The sequence below is a fragment of the Sinocyclocheilus anshuiensis genome, unplaced genomic scaffold, assembly GCF_001515605.1.
Source record: "Sinocyclocheilus anshuiensis isolate Anshui unplaced genomic scaffold, SAMN03320099.WGS_v1.1 scaffold2144, whole genome shotgun sequence".
In the NCBI taxonomy this organism is placed as follows: Eukaryota; Metazoa; Chordata; class Actinopteri; order Cypriniformes; family Cyprinidae; genus Sinocyclocheilus; species Sinocyclocheilus anshuiensis.
The window spans coordinates 140,771-152,854 of NW_015547642.1; the positions used below are offsets into that span (position 1 = coordinate 140,771).

General features: G+C 37.2%; 1 protein-coding gene across 1 annotated transcript in view; it reads right to left on the reverse strand.

The window, feature by feature from the left end:
• Positions 1-12,084, reverse strand: part of syngap1a (synaptic Ras GTPase activating protein 1a) — an 80,376-nt gene that overhangs the window by 25,519 nt on the left and 42,773 nt on the right. The window contains exons 5-9 of the mRNA XM_016504020.1: positions 9,185-9,265; positions 8,826-9,011; positions 7,407-7,505; positions 6,751-6,990; positions 2,487-2,829 (exon numbers count right to left, since the gene is read on the reverse strand). Of these exons, the coding sequence (XP_016359506.1) occupies positions 2,487-2,829; positions 6,751-6,990; positions 7,407-7,505; positions 8,826-9,011; positions 9,185-9,265 (949 nt within the window). The remainder of the gene's footprint in view (positions 1-2,486; positions 2,830-6,750; positions 6,991-7,406; positions 7,506-8,825; positions 9,012-9,184; positions 9,266-12,084) is intronic.

A 12,084-nucleotide genomic window follows, 5' to 3' on the forward strand; every position in this document is an offset into this window, starting at 1 on the left:
AGTAGAATGCAGAAGAAGAAATTTCAACACACTTCAGCAATACAAAAAGACACGCAAATGTTCGTCTAGAGTATTTTTTGCTTATTAGTATGGTTGAACTGGATCATCGAAGGTCAGAAGCAAAGACATTGGTTAATAGAATGGGATTAAATACATAAAGGATATTTGTGTTGTTTAACATTTAATTATTGCAGGTTTGTGTCATGTTCTGAGTTGCGTTACTTTTATTCATTTTGAGGAATACTGAATCTGTGTTGTGTGAGTGAGATGAATTAATGCATATTCATATTTATTTTAGAACTACAGTAACATCTTCTGATTTCTGTCACCATGGCAACACCAGAGCTGTCAATCAATAAATTGCAAAAAAAAAGTAACTTGCGTTACTTATTTGAAAAAGTAACTCAGATATTCTCTTGTAAATTAAAAAGTAATGCGTTACTTTACTAGTTACTTGAAAAAAGTAATCTGATTACGTTACCCCCAACACTGGTTGCCAGGTTGACAAAGATAAGTAACACACCTAGCAGATATTTCCGTATTGCGCAAGTGTGAAGCTCTGTGTCGGGGATTACGTGTCTTTATATCAGGCAACCCCGGTTGTGTTCCTCTGCGGCCAGATTAAACCTTGTAGCCTGTATATTATGCTCTATTCATTATTTTTTAGAAACCTCGCACTTTTCTACTCAATTTTAAACGTTGTTCTTGTATTCAAATTAAGCGTGGTCCACTGCTGCACACGTGCCACAATATCGATACAGGGCCAGCTGTAACGATACTCGTATCGTCAAATCTCGTATCGTCAAATCTCTGTGACCATACATCGTCGTATCGACGTATCGAACACAGCACTAACAGGAAGTGCTCGCAATACCAAGTTGCAGGCATGGTCTAAATCAGTACAAACCAGAAAGCGAAGGATTAAATAAAGAGAAATTTTTTTTATTTAGGAGCTACACACGCAAGCACTTGCACGTCACAGGGACACGACACCTGAGGTTTTTATTAATACTTAGAATTTTTTTTATTTGTAAAAAAGTTTTTAATGTTTGTGTTTTAATTATGTCTATAGTTTTTATTACTTAGTTTCAGTTATTTTTTTTAGTACACCACGTTAAACTACATGAAAATTAGAACTGTTGGCAACTAGCTGAAATAAAACAAGTTTATGTTTTTAAATATTTTATTTTATTTGAAGTAACAAAAAAGTTTTTTTTAATGATTTTAGTTTTACTCTAATAACCCTGTTTCCTAAACATTTTCAACTTCAAACTTCCATACTTTTCCAGATTTCTTCTGCTGATTTTTTTTAGATGATATTTAACATCTGATAAACGCAGCATTTCATTAACACTCTAACGCTAAAACACAGGATTACGTTTCCCACTGACTGCATACAGTTGAAATATTTTAAACTCATCTAAGTTTTAAAATAATACTGACACTCATCATATTTATTTAGAAAATATCATTTTTAGAATATATGCTATCCAGTATAACATTTGCTTTAATTTACTGATAAAATCATTATCAGGCGTTATTTGAAAACTAAAACTAAACTAAAATAAAAACTATTTGTGACCCTGGAGCACAAAACCAGTCAGAAGGGTCAATTTTGTGAAATTGAGATTTATACATCATCTGGAAGTTGAATAAATAATCTGTCCATTGATGTATGGTTTGTTAGGATAGGACGATATTTGGAGATACAACTATTTGAAAATCTGGAAACTGAGGGTGCAAAACAATCTAAATATTGAGAAAATCATCTTTAAGTTGTTCAAATGAAGTTCTTAGCAATGCATATTACTAATCAAAAATTAAGTTTTTATATATTTACGGTAGGAAATTTACAAAATATCTTCAAGGAACATGATCTTTACTTAATATCCTAATGATTTTTGGCATTAATAAAAAATCTATAATTTTGACCCATACAATGTATTGTTGGCTATTGCTACAAATATACCCCAGCGACTTAACACTGCTTTTGTGCTCCAGGGTCACATATAGACTATAAAAAAACAATAATTAATAAAAATGACAAAAATGCACAACAAAATTACTACAATTTAAATGAAAACAGAAAAAATAAAAACCTAATTCAAAATATTAATAAAAACCGTAATAGTAAATCAATTAGTGGTCAACCGATAAATCGGCCGCTATTTGGCATTTTTGTTTGACCAATATGATGGAAGCAGGACTTTTATTTTGACGGCGCTGAGATCTTACAAACTTACCGAGTGCACTATTAGTTATAGTGTTTACTTCTTTTTATTCGCATTTTTAACAAAGTCTATAAAATACTATACCATATTTTTAAAGTAAATTTTCATAGTATACAATTTAGTAAATATTACGTAAAATAAATCTAAATAGAATTTCTAGCAACTGCTCTGCATGTGTTTCTCCTGTCTGTTTATATGGGCTCTGTTAGATATGGCTGGTGTGAATGCTCTATGACAGCGCTGGCGTGTGAGTGCGGCTGACCTTGGCTTTGCCGGTGCTCTGCAGGATATGCACCAGCGCACAGGCCACCTCCTCCTTGCTCTTGGCGCTCAGCAGCGGCTCCAGGACGCCACACAGAGTCCGGTAGTTGTTGGTCACGTACTCGGCGAACTCTTTGTACAGCTCCATGGGAAGGATGCTCATGGTCTGGTAGCGGCACTTGAGGCGCAGCGAGGCGTTGATGCTCTTCCCGCTGCCCACGCCGCCGCCTTTAGCCAGAACGCTGGGCTGGATGACCGGATACCACTGCTCCACGAAATGACGGCCCGTTATACTGGGGATCGGGATAGTGACCAGCCCCAGATACGTGCTCTTCTCCTGCGTCACACACACACACATCTGAACGTACAGACTCCAGAAGGTCACAACTGAGGTCCAACTTTAACCTCGAATTAGCAGCCATCAAACTGTATTTTGCATTTTTTTTTTTTAAAGACACACTGCATATTTTGGAGGCTTATTTAGCCATCTTTTTTTTGCATATTAATTTTTCTAGCCGTATTCATGGCAAATTCTCTAAAACAGCATCTGTTACCAGTGGCGGCTGGTCAATAGGGGGCGCTGCCCCCCTCAAGTTAGCCAGAAGCCTACTTCAAAATGTTAAAAATAAGTTAAATATATATTGCAAAATAATCACGAAATTGCATTATTTAGTCATACTATTTGACTGGTAATCATGTTAGCACGGTATCTATTAAAAATAAAAAAATCTAAACTCTGTGTGTGTGCGGGGCGCCGGACAAATGGGTGTCTATTAAGTCTTAAGTAAAAGTAAACTTTTGAAATAGGGATGGGCATTCCAAGCAAAAATAATATTTGAAAATCGCTGGGTATTATTCGAAAATCGCACCCCTCCCCCGCATACACGCACAAACACCCATAAACTGAGAGAGACGGGATTCACGCTTTCAATCTGTATGATAAACTGTTAAATTCAGAACATAGGCTACCTTAACTCAAGCCATATAATGACTGTAACGTGCTGAAACATATTAATATAATAAATCACAACCGAAATCATATCTGCACACTAATAAACATCTGTACATTTATCTAAACAATTCATTTTTTCCTATACTTCTATTTCTGTATATAGTACATTATTACATTTTTCTAATTTTTCTTTTTTTATTATATTAGTGTTATACTACATCCCTACTGGGTTATTCCTATGTATGTCTGCACTATGTTTGTACTTTCTTCTACACTGGAAGCTCCTGTCGTCAAGTCAAATTCCTTGTGTGTGTAAACATACTTGGTAATAAAGCTCTTCTGATTCTGAAAGACGGCACTTATTAACATAACAGTCCGTCGATTAGCATAAATCAACTGCTCATAAAGCTAGTACATTTCCATTTAAAAACATGGAACCCCTAAAGGGAATAGATACGAGACGGGAGGAAAAATATACTTTAATATCTTGTCGCAATTATATCGTTGGGTAATTATACTGTATATAAACTGCGGGCATCAGGGAGCCGTTATTAATATGCGGGCCATTGAAATCGCTTTTGAACGTGCGCTTGCTTTTTGCTTTCGAGATTCGCGATCACATACGGAGCAGCACTCGCCAGTACTTACCACACATTTCACAAGATTAGGTGTTTGTCAGTGGTGCTCAGGATATGCAAATCATTCGCCATCATCCTATCAGTCATCTCTCCTTACTCTGTTTATGTGGGAAGTGAAATGTTATGTACTGTAATGTAACAGGCTACCGCTAGCAAGCGGCTAACCATGTCCCCCCACCTCTATCCCAGTCAGGGGTGGTTGTGGTCCACACAGAGCTCTTATTTGACACCGTCCCAAGTTACTGTAACCGTTATATGCTGCGCAAGTCTTTTTTATGGCACGCAAGTCTACAGTGTGCGCGAGACAATGTGTTCTTCTGTTGTCTTTGACCGTTTTTACATGAACGCGTCACCACTGCATCAGCACGGAAAACATGTGGAAATTTGTAAAGACAATAATCGCACAACCTATTCTACATTCTATAATTAAATCAACTAATCGAATATTTGAAAATCGTGACCCATCCCTATTTTGAAACGCATGTGACTTGAGGCTGAGCTCTAATTGGCTTGTTTCAGATTGTCCTAGCACTGCACCCCAGACCCTCCCACATCTGATTTTAGCGAATCAGTATTGTTTTTATATATTTTGGCCTCACGTGATTGGATCTCTCTTCTGAGAGGAAAGTAAATTTGATTTTATCTTTACAAAAAATCCTATTAATAAGCTGGATGCGATGCAAGTCATGCCTTTTATTGTTTTCCCTGTTTGTTAAAGTCCTGTTACTGAAGCATTGTGGACAGCGACACAGAAGGAAACTGAAACACTGCAGTTTAACTTGAGGCGATCATCGGGGTCCAAGCACAATGGCTTGTGTGGATGATATAGTTATCCAATGGACATCTCTTTTCAAGTAAAATATGAGTCTTTATGGAAGTATTGGTATATGCACAATATCAAAATAAATAAATTGGACATACATTCAGTCATGTCTGACAACTTGACAAATATGTTGTCAATACCATTAAAATTAAGATAAAAAATAATGGTCTATAAGTATTTAGGGGTTACAGTTTTTGCATACTTATTATATTGGGCTTTATTAAACTTTATGAAAAAAAAAGAATTTATATGCAATTTTTTACTACAAGTCAATTTAATTAACCATTTTCTCAGTCTTTAAACTGAGATCTTGAAGGATTTGATATCCTGTGGCTCCCTCGTGTGTACAACATTAGTATTATGGCTTTCATCTCTGAATCACATTAACATAAATGGCTGATATTTTTTGAATGATTACACGTTTAATGATTACTTTACTAACAATACACCCACATTAAACTCACTGATTCGTGGGATCTTATTTCATGCTTTAACTGTTGAATTTTCAACTTCCATTTTTTAGCTAAGCAGTAATGATACATTATTATGTCACTTTTTAAATGGTTAACAATTGCATTCAGTCCCGCTGCCTGCATTAACAGTGTGATTCAGTTTGTTTGCCCCCCACCCCCCAATTTTTTTTAGCACCAGCCGCCACTGTCTGTTACAAAAACTTAAATATGAAATGTTTTGTGGTTTCATGCAGTGTTGCTTTATTATCAGAGATACCATTATAGTTTTTGTTATTATTCTGAATTAGATTTTATTTTTATATTTTCTGCTTTCATTTTAATTTTAGTTAAAGTAATTTTGTTGTTTTAGTTTTGTCTGTAGTTTTTTTTTATTAATTTTGTTTATTTCAGTTTATTTTAGTTGTTTTAGAACATCAAGTTAAACTAAATGAAAATGAGAACTATCTGAAATAAATTTCAGATTTAATTAACAAATAAAAGTACAATTATTTAAAAAAAAAAAACAAATCTTAAAATGTCACCCTTTTTACATTCAAAAACGATTAATTAGTTAAAGTTATGCATTTATTTGATTACCACCGTTTTTGTACAGAATAAAAAAATAAATAAAAAATTAATAGTTGCCTATTATTGTTCAAATTGTAATAAATTATTAAATTGGTAAAGTTTTTGAACTCAATTGATTAGATATGCTTTTTGATATTAAAAGTTAATTAAAGCATTAAAATGGAATTAAAAAGAAAAATTAAAAAGGAAAACATGGAAATCAGGAAAAAAATTAAACTGATGTCATAGGCTCTATTACTGTTAAAATTGTAATAAATTATAACATTTTATGAATTCAGATGATTAGTGAAATTTAATTAAAGCATTAAAATGGAATTCAGGAAAATGTTAAACTTCACTTGTATTTGTTGCTTGGTCATTAAACTGAGGCAAAGGACACGTTGTTAGGTACGACGTGAAGCAGATTTATAGCTGTTATAAATTCACTGTAAACCACGGCTTCACGGGGCTTATTGCTTTTATAAAACGGTTATTCCATATACGTAGTAAGGTTTCACAAAATAAAACAGAGCAAATAAAGTGTAATGATATTAATAAAAACAGTATTCTTCCACCAAACAATGTAGCTCCTCAGAATCAGTTGTGGTTGCAACAAAGTGGTTGCCGAGCAACACACAAATGTAAACAAAGGTGTATGTTACTTTGTAGAGTCATTTACAACAGCTTCGAACGCGGCTCAGCCAATCAGAATCAAGGACCGGAACTATCCGTTTCATAATGAATGGGTTTGCACGGTAGAACTGAATCTAGTTGTTGAGGAGTTTGTAGTGTAAAGCGCTTTATCAGTACTCATGTATGAGCAGACCTTGCGTCTCTTCTTGTCTGTCTCCTTGTACAGGTGCAGTCTGAGGCTGCGGATGGCTGGCAAGTTGTTGAACTCGAAGTGTTCGCCCCAGAACACGGTGTCTGTGCGCGGTTTGCTGGTGGTTCGCGCGTACAGCATGTCATCCAGACACAGCTCGCAGTAATAGCGCTTCTTCGGAGGAAGATCACGGGCCTCGATGATCCACAGCTTCAGCACGTTTTCAACACGACGGCTGTTATCCTGCAGCCACACAGGGGAAATCAAAAAATCATTACCGCATTTAATAACAACGCTTTAAAAAGGTTTTCTGTGCAAATTAAAGCTAATTCAAAATATTAATATAAACTATAAAAGTATATAAATAATGTTAAAATGTGGTGTAGAGCCACAAAAAAAAAAAAGTTTTGAATGTCCTGGTTTGTCTTATAAATGTCCTGAGACTTCATTAAAAGACTCCATGTCATTCAGTATTAGTGCTGTTGATGACTGTAGTTTTGAGCTCATCTATATGAATGTGAGCTACTGTAAGAAGACAAATGATCTTTCATCACATTTACTATCTACAGCCCATATCACTGTGCACACACGGGCGTATATTAACATCTGTCCCATTAAACGCTCGGTGACTGATGCAGTGATGTAAAGTGTGACGGTACCTTGTTGGGTTTGATGGCTCGCTGCAGGTTCTCGATCCATTTGTCCCTCTCAGCAGCGGAGCGGCACGCAAAACACTTGGTGCCTGATGCAGTGGTCACCTGAAGCACAGAAGACGAGCGGAGCTTCAGAGACATCCTCACAGAAAACCCTCTTTCATTAAGCACCAATCAGACGTGGTGCACTTTTTTTTAGAATTTTGTATAATTTGAGCTGAGAATTTTACTGGTTTGAGTTTTTTTTGTAAGCATTCATAAAGTATACAGTCTGTGTTTTATTGTCATGTGTTGTGAAAAAACAAAGCCAATAAAAATTTTCAATTTGTTATTTTAGCACTGTTATTCTCCTGTGAAGCTGCTCTATTTAAATTGTGTAAAGCGCAAAAGAAATACATGTGACTCGACTTGAATGATAGAAACTGGAATCATGTGATTCCAGAAGTTTTTGCATTTTCTTCATTAAAAACAATAGTTATTTACGAGCGAAAAATTGATTGACATCTGTTTATTTGCATTACAAGTTTACAGTGATGTAATTATTAATAATTACTTATTAAAAATAAGCATTTAATTAATTATGCTTTTTAAATACTATGTTTTTAAATAATTTGGTAACATTATTTAACATGAGTTATTATTGCATTAGTTAACAATGACCACTATATTTTTTACAGAATTTATTAACCCTTGTTAATGTTAGTTAATAAAAACTTCATGTTAGTTCACAGTGCATTAAATAATATTAACAAAAACAACTTTTAATCTTAAAAAAGTCTTAGTAAATGCAGAAATTAACATTAAGATGACTATAAAATAAGTATTATGTGAAAAAAATTTGAAATGTTGCCTGAAATAAATTTAAATTGAAGCAAAAAAAAAAGTAAAAACTATAAATAAATACAAACTAAAACTGAAATAAACAATTAACTCTCAATAATAGTTTTACTTAAAAAACAAAAGCATGAACAAAAACTACAAAAAAATTAAAATAAAAATCTATTTGAATTATTAATAAAATCTATAATAGTATATAAACAACACTAAAATTTTGTATTGAAAAAAAAAGAAAAAACAAAATAAAATTAGAAACACTGTCTTGGCAAATAAATGAAATAAGTTTAAATTAAAGCAATCAAATTTCATTAGTAAATGTAAACAAAAATAATACAATTAAGAATAACTGAGATTACTAAATGTTTTAGGATTATTTTAAAGTTTTACTTCATGTGTAATAATGTAGCTCAACTAACATTAACAAATGCAACCTTACTGTAAAGTGTTACCCAATATCTCCTCTTGTAAGGAGCTAACACTGAATTAGTTAGTCGTGTTGTCTTATTCTCTAATAGTCTGGAGAGTGGTGAGGGCTTGGCCAAGACTTGTAGATCTCAGGTGTATTCAGAGAGCATCACACAGACAGACCTCGAAGCAGTACTCCTGGCCGAGGATGCTGGAGTGGACGGGTTTGATGATGGCATCCTCGTCCAGCGTGAGGTCCAGAGCCTCGGCCGCGCTGCTGGGAGACAGCAGGGACTCGTGAGAGTGAGACTCCTTGAAGCTCTGCATGAGACGCGTCCTGCACACACACAGATGGACAGACGGCACGCTCTACATGTGCTGTACATCTCTGTGACTCACTGAAGCACAATGGGAGAGTGAGTCACTGCAGCAGTGTGTGTGTGTGAGTGAGTGTGTGAGAGAATGTGTTTGTGTGTGAGAGTGTGTGTGTGTTAGTGTGTGCGAGTGAGTGAGTGTGTGTGTGAGTGTGTGTGAGTGAGTGTGTGTGAGCTTCCTGTGCGGTCGAGTTTGGGTTGGCTCTTTGCTCGTTTAATTGATCCTTTCAGACGGCGACTTAGAAAACTCTGCGAACACAAACACACACAGAGTCATTGTTAGCGCAGGAAGCTCCTGCTGCAGGTGTGTGATGGTAGAGTTCCCCAGCAGAGGGCGCAGTGAGTCAGTGATGCTGTTCCTGGACCGTGAGTCACTGCAGCTGCTGCCCATGCAACGCTAGCTGTACTGTGTATGTGTGTGTGACTCAGTGATCACTTCACTTATAGCACAAGCTCAAACTGATATGAAAGGGGTCATGAACTGAGAAATCAAAATTCCCTTGATCTTTTGACATATAAGAGGTCAATGTAGTATAAAAACAGTAAGTTTCAGAACTCAAAACTTTCTCGTTAGTCTAAACAGCTTATATTGAAGCCAATCTGCCAAAACGACAGCTTGTGGAATGTGACACTTTATGATATAATAGTGTGGCTAAACTCCGCCTCCACAGAAGAAGAGCAACACCTGCTTCTACATCGCCGCCAGTTTAGCCCCGCCCACCGATTCTACAGCACTGCCTGTTTAGCCCCACCCACCGAATCTACAGCAATGCCCGTTTAGCCCCACCCACCGAATCTACAGCACTGCCCGTTTAGCCCCGCCCACCGATTCTACAGCACTGCCCGTTTATCCCCGCCCACAGATTCTACAGCACTGCCCGTTTATCCCCGCCCACAGATTCTACAGCACTGCCCGTTTATCCCCGCCCACAGATTCTACAGCACTGCCCGTTTATCCCCGCCCACAGATTCTACAGCACTGCCCGTTTATCCCCGCCCACAGATTCTACAGCACTGACCGTTTAGCCCCGCCCACCGATTCTACCGCACCGCTCGTTTAGCCCCACCCAACGATTCTATATCACCGCCTGTTTAGCCCCGCCCACATATTCTACAGAACTGCCCGTTTAGCCCCGCCCACAATTTTTATAGCACTGCCCGTTAAGCCCCACCCACAGATTCTACATCACTGCCCGTTTAGCCCCACCTACAATTTTTATAGTACTGCCTGTTAAGCTCCGCCCACAGATTCTACATCACCGCCTGTTTAGCCCCGCCCACAGATTCGCGCATGTATTGTAAATAACAAAGGAGGCAAACACAGGTCTACGCAGCAATTAAACGATAAACATGCTCTAAAACGTCAAGACGCTGTTCAGTGTCTTTGCATCGCCTTCCTTCTGATCCCACATTTAGGAAAGAGTGGATAAACTTTATTTTTAATGACGATCCGGACCGCGTCAGTAAGAACTTGGGCCTTTGTTCACTTCATTTCACTGCGGATTCATTTACAAACAAGGCACAACTCAACGCAGGATTTTCAGCTTTTGTCTTCTCCAGATGTTAACTGATGGACTGGAGTGCTGTGGATTACTTGTGGATTATTGTGATGTTTTTATCAGCTGTTTGGACTCTCATTCTGACGGCACCCATTCACTGCAGAGCATCCATTGCTGAGACACTGATGCAGTGCTACATTTCTACAAACCTGATGAAGAAACAAACCCATCCACATCTTGGATGAACTGAGGGTGAGTACATTTTCAGATTATTTTGATCAAAGTTTCTTCTTAAATAATAATACAGATGAATCATTCACATTAGACTGAGGTCATCATAGTTGGGTAAAGGTCTAATAGAGGTGAACGGAAACTACAACAAATATAATTTTTGTGCTCTTAATTTGCTCCAGTAGCAAAAGAACAAAATCCAAATTAGCATTTCTATGCCTTAATATGCAACAAGAAAATAAACAGGGTCAGATTTGATTTCATGCCAACTTTAAAAGGAATAATCCACCAAAACGGCTCATTCACTCTGATCGCTGCTGGAAAAGAGCAGCAGGAACATTCTGACAAACATCTGCTTTAGTGCTCCACTGAGGAAAGACAGTCATGCAGGTCTTAACATCAGTAAATGATGACAGAATGATGATTTTTGAGTGACCGGTCTGGTTTGAACACCTCAACGCTGATGTTTACTCCTGGAAGGTCCTGCTTATGAGTTTCTGGTTGGAACAAAATGCACAGTTTTATATTCCTTTCTCTCCCGTCATGTTTTCTGGTAGGATTAACCACTATTCTTCATCAACCCAACTGTACAATTAACAAACCCAATTGGCATGAACAGCAATTAGCTTCAGCCATGACTCTTTAATTGATGTTGGAGCTCAAATAAAAGTTTCCCGCTGGTAATCTGACACTGATGTGGCGTTCAGATGTTCCCCTCTCATCAACACAATCGCGCTCACGTACCACAGTATCTGATTTCAGCGTGGTGAAAAGAATGACGGGAGATTTTTAAAAATGGAAATGTCCTAATTTCCACTTCTGAAGTCGTAATTACGAGTTTGCTGCGCTCAAGTGCTTTGTCGTCGGAAAGAATAGGAATCACAAAGGACACCTGGTTCATTCTTGCCTATTTTTTTGGTAGAAATCTTATGAAAGTCAAAATGTATAGAAGATATTTAAAGGGATAGTTCACCAAAAAATGAAAATTAGCTCATGATAGGCTTGCCGCGATAGACGGTGCTACCGGTGTTAAGCCGCAACACCGGTTACGTCACTTGCCCACCGCGTCACCGACCCCCACCGTCGTTTTGATTTTTTATAGTAATAAAAATCATTTAGTTCAGTAAAAGAACAGACACTACAATTAAAAACTGAACGCTGCTGCTCAATGCAGTTGAACGACAGTCGCATCACAGATCAGATTTAATTTCTCCAGTGAGGAGAGTGAGTCGAGCTGACTGACAAGAAGAGTGAGGTGAGGTGAGACAGACAAGAAGAGTGAGGTGAGACAGACAAGAAGAGTGAGGTGAGACAGACAAGAAGAGTGAGGTGAGACAG